Genomic DNA, 24,212 nt, shown 5'->3' on the forward strand with positions numbered 1-24,212 from the left:
ACGCTTGCCAAACTTGGACCCCCCTAATGTAACATCTTCACCAGTTATTAACATTTACGGTGGCCTGCCTACGATCCATCCTGGGTTTAACCAGGCTGCATTGTGTGAGAAGCTCACAAATCCTTGAAAGATGTGGACAGAGTCCCATTGGTGAGCTCCTCTGGCAGGCAAGGCTGCATTGCCTGAGTCACGTAGCCCATATGCCCAGCCACCGCATGCCTAAACATCTTTTGTTCGGCTGGATCGAGGGGGCTAAACGGGCGAGGCCCGGGCTAGAGAAGAGATGGAGTGATGTGGTACAGAAAGACGTGGAGCTTAGTGGACTTTTACATTATTATACCTTCTTTGCCAGTAGCAAGATATAGTAATAGGTTTTTATCCTATTATCTGGCACCAAAACTGACACCTTTATACAAGGGATAATGTTTGCAATAATCACAACACTTGCAGTCAAAATGCAAACAAAAAGAAACAACTCTGATAATGATGTTCACTGTCCTTGAAATTGATTGGTCCATACCCGAGACGGCTTTTCTTAAAGCCTAGTCTCACATGGTGTTGGACCAGATGACGCCTTTTAGCGTCATTTTTGGCCTCTGTGGAGGAGGGCTCCTGAAGGACGCTATTGGGCAGTTGGAGGCAGTCGCCCTCCAACAACTACGGAGGGCGGAGGGGCGATGATCACAACAATGAGCGGAGCGCCGGGTGGCTAAAGCACAGCAAGTTGCCACAGTAGGGGGCACAGATGGTGCATCTGCCAGTCGTCTCAGTCAGTCGACCTGTGCCATCTGGGTCAGCCCCGTGACCTCCTGCCAGCGGGCGTTAGACACTTCACGTGACCTCAAGGTGCATATAGCCTGGCACAAGCGTTGTGGTGACGTCACCGCCACTTAGTGGTGAATGGCGGTTCTTGTTGTTGTTCAGTCTATGTATGTATGTGTGAGCCAATATGTGTGTGTAACTCTATGTGTGTGTCAGTCGATTTGTGTGTTTAACTACATCTATGTGTCTAAAGTCGATATCTGTGTGAGTCCATGTGTGTGTGTGCATGTAAGTCCATGTATTTCTATGTGTGTGGGTCGATGTCTGTTTGTAAGTCCATGTGTGTGTCTGCCTTTTTCGTCCGGGCAACGCCAGGTATTTACTGCTAGTTCATTATAAACGTTGCTATGGGTTAGATCGCGTAAGTACAAGTGTGTCGTTGACCCGCCAACACCCAACGCAGCCAATTAGTATGGTTTGCCAGAATTGTGGCAAAATCATCCGATGATACTGCTGTATGTAATTTCCAGGGAAACGTCACAGTACTCCAATTGCAAATGCTTTGGATTTACTCTCCAACACACCGGTGGGCTGAAGTAGTCACGAATTTGCACGTTTTGTTTACGTTGCAAACCATTACTAATTGGCTGCATCCACTGGTCGCGGGTTAACGATACATTTATACTTACGCGATCTAACCCAAAACAAACCATTTCATTTCGGACAATAATTATGTCTACAACTTGTGTAACATTCTCCAATTCCGGTCCATCGTTTTGCTGTCGTCTGTCGGTGACATGTCGGAGAAAACAGCAAGATCATCATCACGTGCTATGCAAAGTACACAACAAGGAAATATGCTGCCCTTGTTGGCTCGCTTGGATGCTGAAGGCTCATTGATGCTTGACGGTGCATTCATCACTTGCGGGTTGTGTCCAGACCAATATCATCATTACTCGCTACAGAGTACGCCTCCAGTGTGTCCACTTAACCCCTCGTCTGGCCAACGAAACGCACCTTTGAGCGAAATCGCTGTCTCACGACATACGTGGTGACATCGGGCTGGCGAGAAAACGGCAACAGGCAAGTTTATACCCATCAATTATTTATCTGTAGTATATCATTTAAAAAAAATATTACTTTTAACTCCATGTGTTGGCTCCACGTAAAATACCCGATGTTTGACAGAGGCAAAACTGGGCGTCTGGAGTGAGTCCACATTGCCGAACGTTATTTTTTTTGTTTAAACAAATATGAGAGAGTAGAAGGCAAAAATAGAAGGTTGAGTAGTATAAAAATCCTAGACCAAGGAGAAACTTGCCACAGCCGATTATCCAGTGGTCCTTCTTCCCTTCCAGCACCGGGAAAGCGTGGACATGGGCCGCTTGGCCCCGCCGTCCCGGCTTCTGTCCGGATCATCGCAGCTGCTGCTGCTGATGCTGACGCTTGGCACGGTAAGTTGGACACTGCTTGTGGGGCATCGGGGCGAAAGGGCTGGAATATGATTCGTTTCATAGGTTTGAGGTCGAGTTGGAGGGCGGCGGGGGGGGGACTGAAACCCAATTGGATTTGGGGACGATAAGGGTCAGCAACGGATGCCATAGTTTGCGTGACAGTTTGAGGATTTGTGGGCTGTCGTCGTTTCGACTAACAAATGGGCATCCCTTTTAGTCGTTTGTTGGACATTGAACTTCTGTCGCATCCGTGGGAGTCAACGAGGTGCTTATACCCTGGCTCTATCGGGAGAAGGCAGTATAGCAGCAAAGTATGTGGACTAATCTCCATTTGTTCCACACTCCCTACGATTCTACCTGTGGGTGGGTGTCGAGGAGCCGTACCCCCTGGCTCTGCAAGTAGAAGGCAGTAATGCCGCAAAGTGTGTGGACTAATCTCCATCTGTTCCACACTCCCTAACCTTGTACCTGTGAGTGGGCATCGACGAGGTGATTATACTGCTGGCTGTCCCAGCAGAAGGCAGCACAGCAGGTGGAGTACTCCTAATCTGGTTCCATCTGTACAGTGGGGGGGGGGGGATAGAGCGTTGCCCCCTCGCGTAAGGTGTGGTGGTTTTTTCCGGGTGCTCCGGTTTCCTCTTATCCCACGTGGAGAATGACTCATTATCGCTCATTAGCATCACACTTCGTCCTTCAAAATAATATTCTGGAGCAGAAGATTAGTGCCCTGGACACAGCAGTCACGTTTGCAAATGCGATTTGTAAATTTGATTCTTTTAAATGTATTGATCGTTTAATTTTAGCGTACAATTTACTTGAGCGAATGTGTGTTGTCTTGGTGTGGTCTGGGACTGTTTTTGCTGTGGTTTTACTGCCTGACCAAGCTGGAGAATGGATGCACTAAAGCAATTTTAACTTAAATCTTTTATTTTATTTAAGGGGCGCTGTGGTACAATAAAAGCAGACTGCGATTGAATCACGGAACTTGCTGATATTAGCCAATCAAATGAAGGGGGAGTGTGTCACATAATCACTCAATCCATGGATATATTGGCAATGCATCGACAATAGCGATTAACGTGCAAATTCCTATACATCTGGTATTCATCTTCTTGGTTCTTTCGGTAAAGTCACGTAGAATGTAAATAATAACATAATAACAATAATACATAATAAAATAATTCTCATGACGTTTCGGCCACAACGCAAGCAGCCGTCCTCAGGTGGAGAACGTCGTGAGAATTATTTTATTATGTTTTATTTTTATTATTTTATTATTTACATTCTACGTGACTTTACAAAAAGAACCAAGAAGATGAATCCCTGCAGTCACGAAAGCTTTACATCGAAACATCAGGTATTGTTGATGTTTGTTTATTACATTCTTACTAGTTCATAAAGCCCGTCTTTGCAAGGCAAAGGTTTTCAATAAATATAATAATTAACCTGTGATTTATTTTGTATCTACGATTAGACACTAACTACTCCAAAAATGTGTATTTTCCACTAAATAAATTGTTGACAGGTTGATTCAACTTCTAATACTTAAAGACGTACCCATCGGAGACAGCTCAATATAAATATTCCATTATTTTCGTATTAGAAAGAACAGAAAAGTATAGATCTTAATTATCTGAGGGGAAGCTCTCATATCTTCTATCGTTTTAAAATTATTCAGATGTGAACATCATAAAATGCGGAATTTTCCATTAAACCCGCTTGAATCTTAAAAATCTCCAGAACAATCAAATACAGAACTCCAATGGTTCTCGCTTTAATTGTATTTCCTTTTTTAACGATCTGTCAAAGAAAAAAATCCGCCATGTTATATTTTGAACGGTTTTTGAATGACACCACGCACACAAACATGTTCATGGGGCACTTAAAATCCAGAATTGAATGCCTTAAAATGACACAACTCAGATTTCCCCCGTTGTTTGTGTCCTAAAAGCTACCCGTGCACAACATTTCAGCTTTCTACCTTGTCGGGAAATACGCTAGAGCTTGTTTTTTATACGTCCACTGCTGGATGAATACCTCACTCCGCTAATCTTCTCCCCCAATCTTTATTTATATCGATTACCCTTTTTTACATGAATGAAGAGGAATGGATTCTGATGTCGGCTTTTTTATCTTACCAATTGGCGGTAAGGGTTTACTTTTAACTCCTCAGCTCTCCAGAACCTATCAATTTAGTTCTGTATAGGCATCCACTGCTGGATGAATTCCTCAACTCCCCCAACCTCCCCCCTCTAAGACACCATCGGCATCGTCAGCCAGGGTCTCTCCACTGCTGGATGAATCCCTCACTCCACTAGCCTTCTCCCCCACTATAATGCACCACCACCCAATCTTTCCACTGCTGGTTGAATCCCTCACTCGACTAGTCTTCTCCCCCACTCTAATGCACCATCAACGTGGCACTCGTCGATGAAGAGCAACGCTCCATGCCGCTCAGCCAGCGAGCCGAGTTCCACCATCGGGGTCGCCTCCCCATCCATGGAGACACACCTCTATACTTTCTCAAACAATGGAACCTCCCAAATTGTTTCTTATTTTCCTCCAGCCTACAATATCCTGCAAAGCCATGGCATTGTTCGTTTGATATGATCTCCACCTGTCACCTGTAGCTTAAAATAACTCTTAGATATGCATCTAAGAGTTAGGGGCCGTCCAGAAATGACGTCACGCACCTAGGGGTGGGGTCAGACATTTGTGACGATGTGTGACGAAGGGGAAGGGAGGTTTGAGAAATGTGACGTCACATCAAAATGCGCAACTTTAAATAAATATGGACAACACGTTCTACTTAATTAGACTTTTTTAATAAATGTTTTTTCCTACAATATCAGAGTGCAGCGCACTATAATGACAATAGTTTAAAGCGATTTGAAGTATGTTTTATTTTTTTGTGGGGGGACGGAGCTTTGTGACGTCATATTTGAGGGGGGTCTGACTTTTTGTGACGCCTTGTGATGATGGGGGGGGGAGGTAAAAAAGTCGTCCAAAATCGCTTGACGTCATTAATGGACGGCCCTTTATTAGGTCGGGTGTTAAAACCAATCCTGTTTCCATTACCGCCACATCTTCTCCATCACTCACCTTTTGAGTCGTTAGATTAAAAAAAGAACAAGACTGTGTAGCCACACCATAGGCAATGCAGAGCGGCGTCTGGTTAGGACCAGGGGGAGCGGCCTGGGACCGAGGATCCAGCCCAGGCCGTTCTACCCTCACTAAACGATACCAAGCTGAGACGTGTACATAATTAACATGGAGTAGTAGGCTTTCGCGACCAATATTATCCACAATAAAAGGGTTTTGCGTTAGATCGCATAAATATAAATGTCATGTTAAACCCGATGTTGTATGTGATGAACTTTGAGCAGCCGATAATAGGTACTGCATATTTCTCTGCATAATGTTAGATTAATATAATGTACATACATTATGTATGTTGATTAACTGTGAATAACCCAAACCAATAATAGGTCCGGTAAATTAACTGGTTAACATGCACCATTGTAACTTATGTAACTACTTTAACCTCTCTCTCGTCTTTGCACTTGCTAAGCCCACAGAGGTGACATCACCTTTACCAATATAATCTTGATTTGACGATTTCGTGACTGCAGGAATCCATAATCTTTGGTTCTTTCAGTAAAGTCACGTAGGTATAAAATAAAATATTAAAAATACGAATATATTTAAGACCGACACAGGATGGATTCATGACAAGTATGGCTATCGCCTGACGAGGCTGGTTGTAATCACCAGTGAAACGTAGTACTTGATTTGTAAATGTTGTTGGTTTACGCTAGAACACTAATTGGCGCGTTTTGTTGACGTGACAAACCTTATATTCTTGGTTATTTCGGTAAATTCACGTAGAAGAGAAATAATAAAATAATAAAATATTAAACAATTATTATTGCATTATTTTATTGTTTTCCCTTCTACTTGACTTTACCGAAAGAACCAAGAATAGGTTAGTTAATTTAGTGTGTCTCTCTCCCTGCCTCCTAATTTTTTCAAGCTTTCATACCGTACCACTCATCGTGCTACTCATTGACATGCTAATTTCTCTAACCCCTCTCTCTCCGCCCCTGCCCCCCTCTCTCAAGCTTTTTACACCTTGCCACTAACCGTTTCCACTCATGGACATGCTAATTTCTCTAACCCCTCCCTCTCTCCCAGCTCCCGCCCCTCTTTATTTATTTAAGGCCTCGACACAGAGGCGTAGTTTCTCTTTGTGCCTATGTTTGCTCTTTCTCTGTATCTCTGCGATATCTGTCTGCTTATATGTCTGTCTGTGTACGCTCGCTTGCGAGGGATTTGGCGCTCGGGTCGTGGGGTTTAGGACGAAAAAAATTTGCCGGGAGGCACGTCCCGTGTCCCGCGGTGAACATAGGCATTTCCGATTTTTCGTCCGTTGCCTTTAAATCGGTCCGATTATCGATTTAGTGCGATTTCTCTTTATTTATTTATTTACTATTGCCGACCGACACGTGATGAAGCACGCCGTTGCGCATGCGCGAAACGCCGACCAGGACGTTTGCCCCTGGCAACGGGCAGCAACGCTGTCGCTGCGGGGTGGACGCCATTTTTTATTCCCGTTAAAAATATGCACACGCGTTAACACGCGACGCTGAGGTAAATTCATCAAAGTTTCACGTCCTCTTCACTCGCCCCCCCCCACTCCAGTGTGCGCAATTACTATTATAGGGTCTGTAGATAATAAGATTATAGCGATTAGACAGTATTATTCTAGCGCGGGGGGTGGGGGGGTAGCGGCCCCAGCACTCAGCCTCGGCCGGGTGGACAATCTAGGCGAGGCCGGAGGCTCTGCACGGTACTAGGCCTCGACACCCCACACTTGTCAGGTGAAGACTTTGTGCTATAAACTCGATATACCCAGCGTTGCCCGGGGGGAAAATACATTTAAAATCTTCTGAAAACTTTAAAACATAACATACCAATGAAAATACAACTGTGTAATTACAATTTTAAACCTGACCGCGCCAAGAATGGATTCTCTGAATCGCGCAAAAGAATTGAAGGATGTAGATTCATTTAGAATCGGCTTATTCCCGTTTAACATAAGTTGGTTATAGAGTTGATATAAACTGCTACGAATGGGAAATATCCGAAGTTGACCGGGGAAAAAATATAATTAAAAACTCCTGAAAACTTTAAAGCATAACATAACAATGAAAATACAACTCTGTAATTAAAAATGTAAACCCCAACACGCCAGGAATCGATTCTTTAAATCGCGCAAAGAAATCATCGAAGGTTGTAGATTACTTTAGAATCGCCCTATTCCCGTTTTAAAATCTGCGTGTCGCCAAGTTTGCTTAACATTTCCCACAGACACTCACATTCACACATTTAGCTTTTACATTTAACATACAAAACGTCAGCATGTACTGCTGTCATCATAGGCAAAAATATATACACCCTCACCACTCTCCCTCACCACTCACACCACTCACCATCACTCACCACTCATACTCACCACTCACCCTCACCACGACTACTCACCCTCACCACGACTACTCACCCTCACCACTCTCCCTCACCACTCTCCCTCACTACTCTCTCACCACTGATCCTCACCACCACCACTCACCTTGACCACTCACACTCACCACTCACCCTCACCACTCATCACTCACCCACAACACTCACCCTCACCACTCACACTCACCACTCACCCTCACCACGACTACTCACGCTCACCACGACTACTCACCCTCACCACTCTCCCTCACCACTCTCCCTCACCACTCTCTCACCACTCATCCTCACCACCACCACTCACCCTCACCACTCACCCTCACTACTCACCACTCACCCACAACACTCACCCTCACCACTCACCATTCACTCCCACTACTCACCCTCACCACCACCACTCACCCACAACACTAACTCTCAACACCACCACTCACCCTCACCACTCACCCTCACCCTCACCACTCACCTCTCACCACTCACCATTCACCCTCACCACTCACTATCACTACTCACCCTCACCACCACCTCTCACCCTCACCACTCACCCCTCTCCCTCACCACTCACCCTCACCACTCACCCCTCTCCCTCACCACTCACCCCTCTCCCTCACCACTCACGCTCACCACTCACCCTCACCACTAACCCTCACCACTCACCCCTCTCCCTCACCACTCACCATCACCACTCACCCCTCACCCCTCTCCCTAACTACTCACGCTCACCACTCACCCTCACCACTCATCCTCACCAATCATCCTCACTACTCACCACTCACCCTCACCACTCACCACTCACCACTCACTCTCACTACTTACGCTCACCACTCAACCTCACCACTCACCACTCACCCCTCTCCTTCACAACTCACCCTCACCACTAACCCCTCTCCGTCACCACTCACCCTCACCACTCACCCTTACCACTCACCCCTCACCCTCACCACTCTCCCTCACCAATCACCCTCACCACTCTCCCTCACCAATCACCCTCACCAATCCTCCTCACCACTCACCCTCACCACCATCACTCACCTCACCACTCACGCTCACCACTCACCCTCACCATTCACCCTTCTCCATCACCACTCACCCTAACCACTCACCACTCTTCCTCACCAATCACCCTAACTACTCACCCCTCTCCCTCACCACTCACGCTCACCACTCACCCTCACCAATCATCCTCACTACTCACTAACCACTCACCCTCACCACTCACTCTCACCACTCACGCTCACCACTCACCCCTCTCCGTCACCACTCACCCTCATCACTCACCCCTCTCCCTCACCACTCACCCTCACCACTCACCCTCACCAATCATCCTCACCACTCACCCTCACCACCACCACTCACCCTTACCACTCACGCTCACCACTCACCCTCACCACTCACCCTGCTCCATCACCACTCACCCTAACCACTCACCCCCTCCCTCACCAATCACCCTAACCACTCACCCCTCTCCCTCACCACTCACGCTCACCACTCACCCTCACCAATCATCCTCACTTCTCACTAACCACTCACCCTCACCACTCACGCTCACCACTCACCACTCACCCCTCTCCGTCACCACTCACCCTCATCACTCACCCCTCTCCCTCACCACTCACCTTCACTATTCACCATCACCAATCACCCTAAACACTCACCCCTCTCCCTCACCACTCACGCTCACCATTCACCCTCTCCAATCATCCTCACTACTCACCACTCACCCTGACCACTCACCCTCACCACTCACTCTCAACACTCATGCTCATCACTCACCCTCACCACTCACCCCTCTCCATCACCACTCACCCTCACAACTCACCAATCACCCTCACCAATCACCCTCACCACTCACCACTCACCCTCACCACTCACCCTCCCCACTCACCGTCACAACTCACCCTTACCATTCACCCTCACCACTCACCCCTCACTAATCACCACTCACAACCCGCCACTCGCCCTCACCACTCACCCTCACCACCACCACTCACCCACACCACTCACGCTCACCACTCACCATCACCACTCACCCTTCTCCCTCACCACTCACCCTCACCACTCACCAATCACCCTCACCAATCACCCTCACCACTCACCCTCACCACTCACCCTCCCCACTCACCGTCACAACTCACCCTTACCATTCACCCTCACCACTCACCCCTCACTAATCACCACTCACAACCGCCACTCGCCATCATCACTCACCCTCACCACCACCACTCACCCTCACCACTCACGCTCACCACTCACCCTCACCACTCACCCTTCTCCCTCACCACTCACCCTAACCACTCACCCCTCTCCCTCACCAATCACCCTAACCACTCACCCCTCTCCCTCAACACTCACGCTCACCACTCACCCTCTTCAATCATCTTCACTACTCACCACTCACCCTGACCACTCACCCTCACCACTCACTCTCACCACTCACGCTCATCACTCACCTTCACCACTCACCACTCACCCCTCTCCGTCACCACTCACCCTCACCACTCACCAATCACCCTCACCAATCACCGTCATCGCTCACCACTCACCCTCACCACTCACCATCCCCACTCACCGTCACAACTCACCCTCACCATTCACCCTCACCACTCACCCCTCACTAATCACCACTCATAACCGCCACTCGCCCTCACCACTCACCCTCACCAATCACCCTCACAGCTCACTCTCACCGCTCACCACTCACCCTCACCACTCACCCTTACCACTCACCCTCACCACTCACCACTCATGCTCACCCTCACCACTGAACCCTCACTAATCACCACCCACAACGGCCACTCGCCCTCACCACTCATCGTCACCACACACCACTCACCCTCTCCCTCACGACTCACCCTCACCACTCACCCCTCTCTCTCACCACTCGCGTTCACCCTCACCACTCTCCCTCACCAATCATCCCCACTACTCATGACTCACCCTCACCCTCACCATTCACCCTCACCACTCACCCCTCACTAATCACCACTCACAACCGCCACTCGCCCTCACCACTCACCCTCACCACCACCACTCACCCTCACCACTCACGCTCACCCATCTCCCTCACCACTCACCCCTCTCCCTCACCCCTCACGCTCACCACTCACCCTCACTACTCACCCTCACCAATCATCCTCACTCCTCACCACTCTGCCTCACCCTCACCACTCACCCCTCTCCCTTACCACTCACCCTCACCAATCACCACTCACCCTCACTGCTCACCTTCACCGCTCACCACTCTTCCTCAGTGGTGAGAGTGAGTGGTGAGGGTGAGTGGCGGTTGTGAGTGGTGATTAGTGAGTGGTGAGGGTGAGCGTGAGTGGTGAGTAGTGAGGGTGAGTGGTGAGCGTGAGTGGTGAGGGTTAGTTGTGAGGGTTAGTGCTGAGTGGTGAGGGTGAGTGGTGAGGGTGAGTGGTGAGAGAGTGGTTAGTGGTTAGGATGAGTGGTGAGGGTGAGTGGTGAGGTTGAGTGGTGAGAGTTAGTGGAGAGTGGTGAGGGTGAGTGGTGATTGGTCAGTAGTGATTGGTGAGGATGAGTGGTGAGTAGTGAGGGTGAGGTTGAGTGGTGAGGGTGAGTGGTGAGGGTGAGTGGTTGTTGTGATGGTGAGTGGTGAGGGTGAGTGGTGAGGCTGAATGGTGAGGGTGAATGGTGAGAGTGAGTGGTGAGGAGATTGTGGAGTAGTGAGGGTGAGTGGTGAGGGAGAGTGATGAGGGTTAGTGGTGAGGGTGCGTGGTGAGTGGTGAGGGTGAGTGGTGATTTGTGAGTGGTGAGGCTGATTGGTGAGCGTGAGTGGTGAGTAGTAAGTGGTGAGTGGTGAGGATGAGTGGTGAGTGGTGAGGGTGAGTGGTGAGTACAGTCAATATGCACTGCTGTAATCATAGCAGGTACCACCACCACAGTATGTACTGCTCTCATCAGAGCAGGTACCACCACCACAGTATGCACTGCTGTCATCATAGCAGGTACCACCACAGTCAGTATGCACTGCTGTCGTCATAGCAGGTGCCACCACACTCGGTATGTACTGCTGTCATCATAGCAGGTACCACCACCACAATATGTACTCCTCTCATCATAGCATGTACCACCACATTATGCACTGCAGTAATTATAGGTACCACCACAGCAGTATACACTGCTGTAATCATAGTATGTACCACCACAGCAGTATGCACTGCTGCAATCATAGCATGTACCACCACAATCAGTATGCACTGCTGTAATCATAGAAGCTACCACCACATTTAGTATGCACTGCTTTAATCATAGCAGATATCACCACAGCAGTATGCACTGCTGTAATCATAGCATGTACCATCACAATATGCACTGCTGTAATCATAGCAGGTACCAACACAATATGCACTGCTGTAATCATAGCAGGTACAAACACAGCAGTATGTACTGCTGTAATAATAGCAGGTACCACCAGTCAGTATGCACTGCTGTAGTGATAGCAGCTACCACCTCAGTCGGTATACACTGCTGTAGTGATAGTAGATACTGCTATCGAGTTGGTAGATACTGCTATAGTGTTAGTAGATACTAAAACAGTCAGTATATACCACTACAGTCAGTCAATACTGCTAAAGTCAGTATATACTACTATACAGTCAGTACATACTACCACGGTGAGTAGCTACTAGAGTCAGTAGATACTATTATAGAGTGTGTAGATACTGCTATAGAGTTAGTAGTTACTACTATAGTCAGTGGATACTACTATAGAGTCAGCAGATACTATACAGTTAGTCGTTACTACTATATAGTCGGTAGATACTACTGCAGGCCCAGCAAATACTACTATGGTCAGTAGTTACCAGTCACTAGTACTACTGACTCAGTAGATACTACGGTACAGTCAGTAGATACTTCTACAGAGTCAATAGATACTACTTCCTCTGTTGTATGTAAGGTGTGTAGGTATATATACCTACGAGGGGTAAAGATTTTTTTTGAGCGGGGGGGGGGGGTCAACAATTTTCGGAAACCTTTTACATCAACTATTTACCCCACACTTTCTACAACTTTTTGGACTTGTGCAAGCCTCTTATATATGTTTGTTGGTGGAAAAATGTACAAATGGCCCACCGGGCTTTGACAATACCTTAGTATCTGTGTATATATATGTAAGGTTTTTAAGAAATATATTTTTCACCCGAGCAACGCCGGGTACTTCCGTTAGTTATATATGAAAGTCTCCCCGCGCTCGCGCTTGCGGGGGATTTGGCTCTCGGACGGTGGCCTTCACAAAGAAAAAGAAATTGACGGGCGGCACGCCCTAAGCCCCGCAGTGGGAATAGGCTATTCTATTTTCCCATCCGTAAACGTTAAAGTAGTTTAATTAACAAATTTGTGCCGTTTTATTATTAATAATTATTTACTTATTGCGCGCAGTCGACCGTACCTACTGACGCCAATTGCAATGGGGGGGCGGACCCTGCCAAGTGATGCGCGTTCACTCCACCTCACGGGGGACATTTTATTTTACGCGTTTAACATGGAATAAATATATACATCACGCTGTCGATTTCTCTTCATAGTGTGATGTACTCTTCCCCCCTCCTCACCCCAATGCGTGCAGTTACTGATATAAAGTCCTTAGATATTAATTTAATATTCTTAAAGCGCTTACATAGTATTATTCTGGCGAGGGTGGGAGGATGGTGGGGGGGGGGGGGTAGCGGCCCAGCTCGCAGCCTGGCAATGTCTCACCTCCTCCGGCTTGCCAATCTAGGCGAGGCCGCAGGCTCTGCACGGGACGAGGCGTCACCACGCCAATGTAAAGTACAATTTTATTAAATCTTTCGCTAACAACTCAGGTTTATTGTTTACTATTATTAAACAAAAACGTTTACAAATATTACAATGATAATGTTTGTGTGCACATAACAACTCTGCTTCATTATTTACTATTATGAAACTAATAAGTTGCCTAATACTCTATTAATATTATGTTCGTGTGCAGAAACTACATGCATGTGCCTAAAGTCGATGTCTGTGTGTGTGAGTCCATATGTGTTTGTGTGCGTGTAAGTCGATGGGTTTCTATGTGTGTGGGTCCATGTCTGTGTGTAAGTCCATGTGTGTGTCTGTCTTTTTCAAACGGACAACGCCCCGTGTGTGTGTACGTACAAGTGTTTATGTGTGTGTGTCAGTCCATTTGTGTGCGTATCTGTCTCTGTGTGTGTGTTAGTCCACATGTGTGTGTTAGTCCATACGTGTGTGTATTCACTCGATGTGTGAAAGTCAATGCGTGTGTGTGAGTCGATGTGTGTGCATGGCTCCATCTGAGTGTGTAAGTCAATGTGCGTTTGTGTGTCTGTGTGTCAGTCGATGTGTGTGTGTTAATCAATGTGGGTGTATCTAAAGTAGATGTCTGTGTGTCACAGTCCATATGTCTATGTGTGTGTAGGGCAATGTGTGTGTCACTATGTAAGTGTCTAAGTCCATGTATTTGTGTGTGTGAGTGGATATGTCTGTGTGTGTCAGTCCATGGCTGTCTGTGTTAGTCGCTTTGTGTGCATGGCTCCATGTCAGTCAGTGTAAGTCCATTTCTTTGCGTGTCTGTAGGTCCATGTGTGCGTGTGAGTGAATGTATGTGCTTTATTGACCTGCTCAAGGCCTATGATACCATCAGTAGGCCTGGCCTCTGGGTTGTTCTTCATGCTTTCGGAGTCCCTCAAACTTTGCTCATGATCCTTAAGGACCTTCATGATGGTGAGCGGCCCCGCGTCTAACTACATGGCCGTCAGTCAGAGCCATTCCCTCTACACCTTAGGGTGTGACAGGGATGTCCTCTGGCTCCACATTATTCAACATATCGTTTGACCACGTAGTTCGTGAAGCCTTCAATGGCTGTTCCCGAGGAATTACCATATGGTACAGATACAATGGGAGGCTGATCGATGCCTGGGTGCGGTCAAGGGATGCCTCCCTATTGCTCAACCATGTTATGTATGCCGATGCTCTGGTGATTGCTGCTGACTGCGGCTGAACCTGGCGCTTGCCACTAAGAGGTGGGGCCTTACCATCAGCCCCACCAAAACTAAGCACCTACCTGGGTATTTTGTACCATCGAACAATCCACCCCCACAACTCACAATTGGTGATGTGGTAGTTGTGGAGAGATTGACGAGATTCCCATACCTGGCCAGTGTGCTCATCACCGGCTCCGGTTTAACAGCACAGGTCTCACTCCAAATCAGTCGAGCACCATTATCTTTTCATCGGCTGCGTTACGCTGTGTGGAAGCTACCTGGTCTTTCGCTCCTCATGAAGCTCAAGATGTTCTCGGCCGTGGTAATTCCCTCCCTTCTCTATGCTTGCGAATCGTGCACCCCCCTAATGGAACATCTTCGCCAGTTAGAAACATTTAGGCTGGCCTGCTAATGATACTTTCCTTGATTTAAGTCGATGTGTTTCTATGTGTGTGGGTCAATGTCTGTGTGTAAGTCCATGTGTGTATCTGCTTTTTTCGCCCGAGCAACGCCGGGTACTTCCGCTAATATCCAATAAATAAGTAACACATAACTGGTAGTAAGTACAGTTTTAGCACTGGTAGATTGTGCAGTGCGCAGACAATAGCGGCACTACGGTAACGCCATTGCCTCGCACCCCCACCTCTCTCTCTCTCCCCAGCTCTCCAATTGCCAGTAAACAAAGTACGCCCACTTCAAACATTGTCGTTTTATTGTACAAACACTTCGAATAATTTAAAACGTGATAACATGTGCAATATTAGTGTGAGTGATTTATTCAGCAGTGCTTTAGTCAAAGGTAAGTGTTGCATAGTGGATAGTCCTACCATGAAAACATGAGTTATGACATGTCACACTTGTAAAATATTTTTGGGATAGCCCGCACCTCCATATACCCCGCAGGGTCTTGTTTTGTTTGTAAAAAGTGGTATACCCCGCGGGTTATATGCGGGGAAATACGGTAGACCCAAGCCGAAACATAACATGAAGCTGAAACATACGTAGACCAAGTTTGCAGTCGATACGACATTGGGAAGTGGGTTAAAATTAAGTTACAAGATTTGAGGATACGACAACAGAGTGAGTTTATAAAAAGCGTGTAAAATAATGTTTTAAAATACATGTTTTTTTTTAAATGATAGAATAGAGTTTTGTCATCAGTATGACATAAGTATACCAAGTTTGCAGTCGATACCGCGTTGGGAAGTGGGTAAAAATTGACTTACAAGATTTCAGGATACAACAGACAGAGTTAAATAAAAGCGTGTAAATAAACAAAAGCGTGTAAAGAAAAATGATAAAATAGTGTAAAGACACAGGAGCACAAAACTGAGGTAAAATCTGAACAGTGTGATGTCCTCTTCCCCCCCCCCCAACCCCAATGTTTGCAGTTACTCCTGAAGAGTCGGTTGATACTACTATAGAATCAGTAGATACTACTGTAGAGCTAGTAGATACTACTATAAAATCAGTAGATACTATTGTAGAGTTAGGAGATACTGCTATAGAGGTTGTAGATATTACTGTAGAGTTAGTAGATACTTCAATAGAGTCGGTAGATACTATTATAGAGTCGGCAGAAACTACTACAGTTAGTACATACTATTGTAGAGTCGCTAGATACTTCCACAGACGATAGAGGCAGTACATACTACTGTGGAGTCGATAGATATAACTATGGAGTAAGTAGTTACTACTGTAGAGTCGGTAGAAACTACTTCAGTCAGTACATAATATTGTAGAGTCACTAGATACTATTACAGACGATAGAGTCGGTACATACTGCTGTGGAGTCGTTAGATATGACTATAGAGTCAGTAGTTACTACTGTAGAGTCGGTAGATACTACTATAGAGTCAATATATACTACTGTAGAGTCGGTAGATACTACTATAGACTCAGTTGATACTACTATAGAGTCAATAGATACTACTGTAGAGTCGGTATATACTACTGTTGTATTTGTCGGATTATGAAATTTTGATGAAAATAATGAAAATTAATAATTTTCTGAAAAATGCGCAAATCGCATTAATTATGTCAATGTGTGTATTAATATGCATAAATTATGATGGTGTGAGTAATTCTATGCATAAATTATGATAATCACGGAGATAATCGTAGTAATTTATGCGGATGCTTGCGATGATGTTAATGTGTGCAGTTGTGATAATTAGGCTCAGCTTCGTTTATCCAGAGTTATCAATCAGGATAACACGATTATCATCGATTAAACGTTTACCGATTATCTTAGTGTTTTTATATTATTTTAGGTCACCAGTTCAGATCTCATCACAGGATACAGTTATCAAGAATAAGATAGTTTTGCATGGACTTGGAAAGAAGCACTCGAACAGTTGGTGTTAAGCAATTTTATTCTAACAAGCATGTGACATTCTATCATGCAGGTCAAACATGCGTCAATAATCCATGAATAACCAAACTCTTATGCATTTGCGATATCATGCATTCGATTAATATGAATAACTAAAATTCTTATGCAATTACGAGACTATGCATTTGACTAAAATGAATGAATAAACACTTATGCATTTGCGAGACTATGCATTTGACTAAAATGCATGAATAAACACTTATGCATTTGCGAGACTATGCATTTAACTAAATTGAATAACTCAAAACTCTTATGCATTTACGAGACTATGCATTTAACTAAATTGAATAACTCAAAACTCTTATGCATTTAACGAACTGAATGACTAAAAACCCTCCTAACAACCAGGCATCTCATTAGTTCGTTTTTGTATCGATCACAATCGGCGACTGGCCGAGTTTGAAAGAAGCATGACACACTTCATTTTGCGGTAATAAAAAGCACTTATTGTATCCCAGAGGCAAAAGTATATGTATATACTGGTGGGTGAGGGCATGTGTGCGGGAGAGCGAATCTGGCTCTGTTTTAATTAATTCTTCGGCGAGACTCTATGACAGGAGAAACCGGTTTGACAAGATTTTCTCTGTGTTTCCTTGAGTCTGTATGTGGGGAGCGATACGACCTCTCTGCTGTCTGTGCGAGCTGCAGCTGAGACTTTCTCCGCTGTGAGGTGAGCGGCGTCGCTCGTTCGGAAGACTTTGACTCTCTTTCTCCACGGCGGGATGACGAGTCGGTTTTGGTTGATGCTGGTCGATCTGGGTGTCGCTCGGTGTCGCTCGTTGTCGCTCGGTGGCGCTCGCTTGGCGCTCGGTGGCGCTCGCTTGGCGCTCGGTGGCGCTCGCTTGGCGCTCGGTGGCGCACGGTGACGCACGGTGGCGCACGGTGGCGCACGGTGGCGCTCGGTGGCGCTCGCTTGGCGCTCGGTGGCGCTCGCTTGGCGCTCGCTTGGCGCTCGGTGGCGCTCGCTTGGCGCTCGGTGGCGCTCGCTTGGCGCTCGGTGGCGCTCGCTTGGCGCTCGGTGGCGCTCGCTTGTCGGTCTCCGCCTTTCCTGCGGGTTGTTCGCTGGTCATCACTCTGACGAGGAGCGATGCTTCGTTCGTGGCAGGGTGGACGTTGGCGTCTTTGTTGGCTTCACTCGCAGCTCGGCGACTCAGGGTAGCGATTCTTCTCAGGTGGTGCAGACCTCGGCTTGTAGCTGCGCGTCGCTACCCCGCGAACCTCGTCATTCTGGATGACGAAAACTTCTTCGTTGTCGGCGTTGAGATGAGATGGGGCCCGTGGCCCGGACAATCTCTTTGGTGGGGCCCGTGGCCCGGACGATGTGGGGCTCAGAGCCCCTGACGATCTGTGGTGGGGCCCGTGGCCCGGACGATCTGTGGTGGGGCCCGTGGCCCGGACGATCTGTGGTGGGGCCCGTGGCCCGGACGATCTGCTTTGGATGGATTTTCCTTCGGTTTATATTGGAAAATTCCACTCGGTTTCCCGAGTTGTTCAAAGGCTGTGTCATAAAACCTTCCTGTGGGGCGGAACCATCTGCGTCCGTTGTGTGTGTCGTGTGCGTGTCCGTCCGTGTGTTTATTAGCTTTGAAGACACAGCTGTGTGTCGTTCTGGAAGAAAGGGGTGGGGTGGGGGCCTCGTCCGGCGCCACCTAAGTTATTCATTAGCCAGACCGATGGTTCGCGTCGAGTTATATATAAAAAAAAAAATTCGAATCCATGTTTTTGTTACTGAATAATATTTGTCGCGAAAACCTACGCGTTAAGCGAGCTTAATTATTCCCTCCCTTGCTCGGAGATCATCTCTTTTGTCTCACACAGCTTAAGTTGATAATTGGTTCTTTACGCTTCTATCTGATAATGTGCACATTATCAGAGTTATGTTCTTTGTTTGTATTATGACTGCAGGTATTGCGGTCTATGCAAACATGACTCCTTGTAAAAAGGTGTCAGTTTTGTTGCCAGATAGAAGGGTAAAGAACCAATTATCATATTTTTACTGGCAAATGAGGTTCCCATAGTGTACAGCTTAAGTTGTTTTGGTTTGGAAGTTGAAATGCGACTTATTTCCATTATGCCCAAGTTATGCCGAAACCGTGTTCCCGATGTTTCATCGTGACCCGCTCTCTCATGGAAATGTTATTTCCTCGCGTGTGCAATTTTTGCTGTCCGTGTTGTGGGAAGACAAAGACGGTTGTTCCACGGTGAAAGCACCCGGCGCATGCGCTTATTTATTTATTTATTTCCGAGAGCGTGTTAATTTCCTTTGAGCCATTGCCCGGGAGTTTTATTGGTGTCATTTCCTCGCTTTTGTGCCTGCGTGTGGAGATCCTCTCGGAAAGACAAAGACGGTCGTGTTGCTCGCTTCCCATGGGGTGTTGCGTTTGGCTAATCCCGAGAGCCTTCTCCGCCCTTGATTCCTCTTCCACTTTAATTCCATACTTATTATTTGACTTCTTGTGATTATTTAATCTGATATCCCGGCTAGGGATCTTTGTTTTGGAGCGAAATAGATGCCATAATTATTCTTCGATGCTTCGGCCCGGCCGTGTAGAAATTCTTTAAAGGTAAATAATATCAGTATTTAATTAACAATGATGGGTCGCGATTCTGGTGCAGACTGTAGTCTGTTTTCCAATTGGAGTGAGGATAGATACTGTTTGCTTAATCTTCATGGCTAAGTTGGTAATTGTTTATCTAACATGGTTCAAAACCCGTCTGTGTTTTTTTTATCGTCAATGTTGTTTCCTTTGTTAAGAATATCATTATATTTTTCGTGGCCTGGTTTTGTATTTATCAAAGGGTTTTTTTTAACAAAAGGATGTCCTCCTGACCCCCCCCCCCCCCCGTCTGCAATTCCCCCCTCCCTTGTTCCTTTTGTGTGAAATTCGGGGAGTTTTTATGATCTTGATTGCTCTCTTTCATGCCCTCTTTCCTTTGAAATGAGGTATGCGCGCATCTGTGGAAGTGTGGGGGCGTGTTCGTTCCACGTTGCCCCGTGTCTATTAAAAAAAACGATATTATCTATGTTGGCAGAATAATTCTTAAAAAAATAATTTTAAAAATTAAAAAGGGGGGCATATACACAACACTACTTCAGTAAATATATACTACTGTAGACTCAGTAGATACAACAGTAGTTTATACGACAGTCAGTAGATACGACTATAGAGTCAGCAGATACTGCTGTAGAGTCAGCAGATACTACTACAGAGTTAGTAGTTGCTGCTACAGTCAGTGGATACTACTATAGATTCAGAACATACTACTACAGTCAGTAGATACCACTATAGTTAGTATTTATTGCTGCAGAGTCAGTAGATACGATTATAGACTCATTAGATACTGCTATAGAGTCAGCAGATACTACTATATAATTAGTAGTTACTACTATAAGCAATAGACACTACTATAGAGTACTAATATAGTCATTAGATACTACTGTAGAGTCAGTAGGTACTACTATAGAGTCTGTAGATACTACTATAGAGTCGGTAGCTACTATAGAGTCGGTATATGCTACTAGAGAGTCGGTGAATACTAATATAGAGTCAGCAGATACTACTATAGGGTTAGCAGTTACTACTATAGTCAGTGGATACTACTATACATTCAGTATATCCTATTATAGAGTCGGTAGATACTACTGTAGAGTCAGGAGATACTACTACAGTCACTAGATACTATACAGTCAGTAGATCCTGCTATAGTCAGTATATACTACTTTACTCAGTAGATACTATTGTAAAGTCAGTAAATACAACTACAGAGTCAGCAGATACTACGATAGAGTCAGTAGATACTAATATACTCAATATATACTACTAAAGAGTCACTAGATACGACTGACTCTATTGTATATACAGGGGGGTAAAATATTTTTTTAGCGGGTGGGGGGGGGGTGTGTCTACAATTTTTTGAAACCTTTTAGATCAACTATTTACCCCCCACTTTATATTAATTTTTAATTCAGCACTTCTGCAAATAGACAGACTAATGGAATGCCGTTTTTTCACAATAGCTTAGTATTTGAGTACGTATGTATTATGTTTTTTAAGAATAGGCACGTTTTGAAAAAGATTCCCCCCCCCCCCCGCACAAAGCCGGGTACTTCCTGCTAGTTTAAGATAATATCGTACAATTTCAGGATGGCTGCCCAAGCAACTTTGGGCTGGGTGCTAGATAGACTCAGCAGAATCGATCACAATTAGCCTCGATTGACGAGCCACAACGACAATATGTGTCTATTGACACGCCCCTTCGACTAACACCACGCCCACTTTATTCCATATGTGGGCAAATCTCGGATCGTTAATTTTGTCGGGTGTTCGACTTCATCGCTCTATTACTCTATTACAGCGCCACGGTCGTTTGGGTGGTGTGACGTTATTTTCCTCCTGTCGGTTCAATTCCCACCCTGATGCATGCATATTTGAAGTTTGAATTTTCTTCCCATGGTCATGTGGATTTTATTTTTATATGGGTCTTACGGCTTTCCCCTCCACTTTTATAAACATGCGTTTAGATTATTTAGATTATTGTGCTACTGTAAATATCCATATGATAAGCCACTTCGTTGAGCTATCATTTCTGGACAGGTCGCTTTTGAAAAAGAAACTAATATCCCAGTGGTCTTTTCCTGGTAAAATAAGAAAAGTTCATTTTTATTTGTAAAAAAAATTCAAAGTTATTTGATTACCTTTACTATGCTTTACACTCCTATCGTGGTTTTTGGTATTGTTTGGTGTTGTAACATTCTGACCCGCCCCTACTGGACATCTGTGAAAAAGATCTGTAAAGTTTATTGGATTCATCCAGAATTAATTAATATTCGGATCTGATTCTGATATACGTACGCCTTCCATGATGAAATATTAGGTCATAATTAGTTTATTTTGGGTTTTAGATTGGTCGCCATGTAGATATAACGCCAGTTTGTTTTTACTTTAACCCTTCACCACCCAACATCTGTGAAAAAGAGCTTTAGATTTCATCGGATTCGTCCAGTACACATAAATATTCTTATTCTGATTTGCAACACAGATTCATATCGCTCTCAGCACCATTTATTTCACTTTTAACGACGACCGCCCCATTCAATTCTCTGTTAGGTATATATGGTGAACTTATTGCACACCGTACATAGCCAACCGTGCTAACCGAGAGGTGCTTCATCGACTGCACTACAATACCACCACACTGTTCATGGTAATAACCTTACCACTGAACTCTCACCACTTTTAGAACCACTTTAGCCCTCCGAGTACAAAAGCACATTCCTTGAGAAACAAAAATGTATTGTAGAATTGGAAAAAAAAATCTGACCTTAAAGTCCGCAGCCAGATCTGGAAGGATCACAATAAACCAAATTATTCAGCCTCAGACAGGTCCATATCTTGACTTAAAGCTTTCGTGACTGCAGGAATTCAAATTCTTTGGGTCTTTCAGTAAAGTCACGTAGATAAGTTCAAAGAAAAAAACTAAAAATAACAAAAAACTACGATGTTTCGATTGCAACACAAGCGTTCGTCATCAGGAAGAAACCTATCTACGTGACTTTGCCGAAATACCCAAAGAATAGGTCCGTACCTGATTTATTGTACTCTGCTCCCATCACAAATGGTGCTCTGTGGCAGGGCGGGTGTGAAAGTGCTTCCCCCTGCTGTGTAAAAGAGAGATCGCTTGAAGAGATATCGGAAGTAGCTCGGTGGTATCCGTTGCCGTTGGCTGCTCTGACACGAAGAGTTGCACTGGTCAGCAAAGTTCTAATTAGATGCTTAATTGATAATAGTTTTTTTACCCTTTTATCTGGCAACAAAACTGACACCTTTTTTACAAGGAGTCGTGTTTTCCTTGACCACAATACCTGCAGTCGGGTGTGGACCAATCAAGGACAGTGCATACATTATCAGAGTTATGTTATTTGTTTGCATTCCGACTGCAGGTATTGTGGTCAATGCAAACATGGCTCCTTATAAAAATAAAAGGTGTCAGTTTTGTTGCCAGATAAACGGGTAAAAAAACAATTATCACATTTTGTTACTGGCAAATGAGGTTCCAATGGTGTAGATGCTTAATTGTTGTAGCATGGTGCCGATGATAAACAATGGCAATAAATCTGATGGAAATTACAGTATTGTTCATAATCAATGTTTTTTGGGTGAGATCCCATAAGTATAAATGCGTCGTTAACCTCCCACCGCTTGACATAGCCAATTAGTAAAGTTTGACACTTACGCAAAACGTGCCTATTAGTTACTACTTAAGCACACTGGTGTGTTGGAGGATAAATCCATAACATTTACAATTAGAGTACTGTGAAATTTCGTTGGTGATTACAGCATCGATGTGATTTTTTGCCAAACTTTTTGCGGCAAACCTTACTAATTGGCTGTGTTGGGTGGTGGCGGGTTAACGACACATTTATGCTTACGTGATCTTACCCCAAAAAAACGTTATTATGAATAAGACAGTATTGGTGAGTAAATTCGTGATTAACAAGCTGACGTTACAATGATGCATGCAAAATTTTAATTGTGCGGTTGTTGTTGTTGCCCTAGGTTGCAAGAGTTGCAAATGGTTGTCAGATATCAGGTAAGCCCTGCAACCATTGATTGCCCTGTAAAACATAGCCTCGCCATTTCCTGTGCTCACGGTCAGCGAAACAAAATACATTTTGGGGAAAACGCGGAGGAGGATCCTAGAAATGGAGATATACAGAGACACGTTCAGACAAGATGCTAGCCAAACAGATAGGACACACACACAGATAAAAGTTGCGAGCCAAACAGATAACATACACACAGACGAGCCAAAGAGATAGAACACAAACACAGACAATATGCTAGCCAAACAGATAGGACACGCACAGAGCAGTAGCGTAACTATAAGCGAAAAACTGTTTGTTATTTACCAGGTAAGGCCCATTGAGCTATATCGCTCTTTTTCAGAAGTGACCTGGCTATCACAAATTATAGCTGAACGTGTAAATTTAAAGCAGCAGCAAAATACTCTAAATGCATTAATGTTGATCCTAAATGTGGAGGGAAAAACCGGAGGACCAGGTTCAAAAATACACACGCCCACGAGAAAAGATAATTCAAA

At 45.2% G+C, this 24,212-nt stretch overlaps 1 protein-coding gene across 1 annotated transcript in view; it reads left to right on the forward strand.

Annotated features, from left to right (window-relative positions):
- The first annotated feature begins 2,138 nt into the window (after window positions 1–2,138).
- Window positions 2,139–24,212, forward strand: part of LOC144948137 (receptor-type tyrosine-protein phosphatase beta-like) — a 34,498-nt gene continuing 12,424 nt past the window's right edge. Inside the window, exons 1-2 of the mRNA XM_078877566.1 lie at window positions 2,139–2,216; window positions 23,669–23,702. Coding sequence (XP_078733692.1) covers window positions 2,139–2,216; window positions 23,669–23,702 — 112 coding nt within the window. The remainder of the gene's footprint in view (window positions 2,217–23,668; window positions 23,703–24,212) is intronic.

The sequence above is a fragment of the Lampetra fluviatilis genome, chromosome 48 (assembly GCF_964198595.1).
Source record: "Lampetra fluviatilis chromosome 48, kcLamFluv1.1, whole genome shotgun sequence".
Lineage (NCBI taxonomy): Eukaryota > Metazoa > Chordata > Hyperoartia > Petromyzontiformes > Petromyzontidae > Lampetra > Lampetra fluviatilis.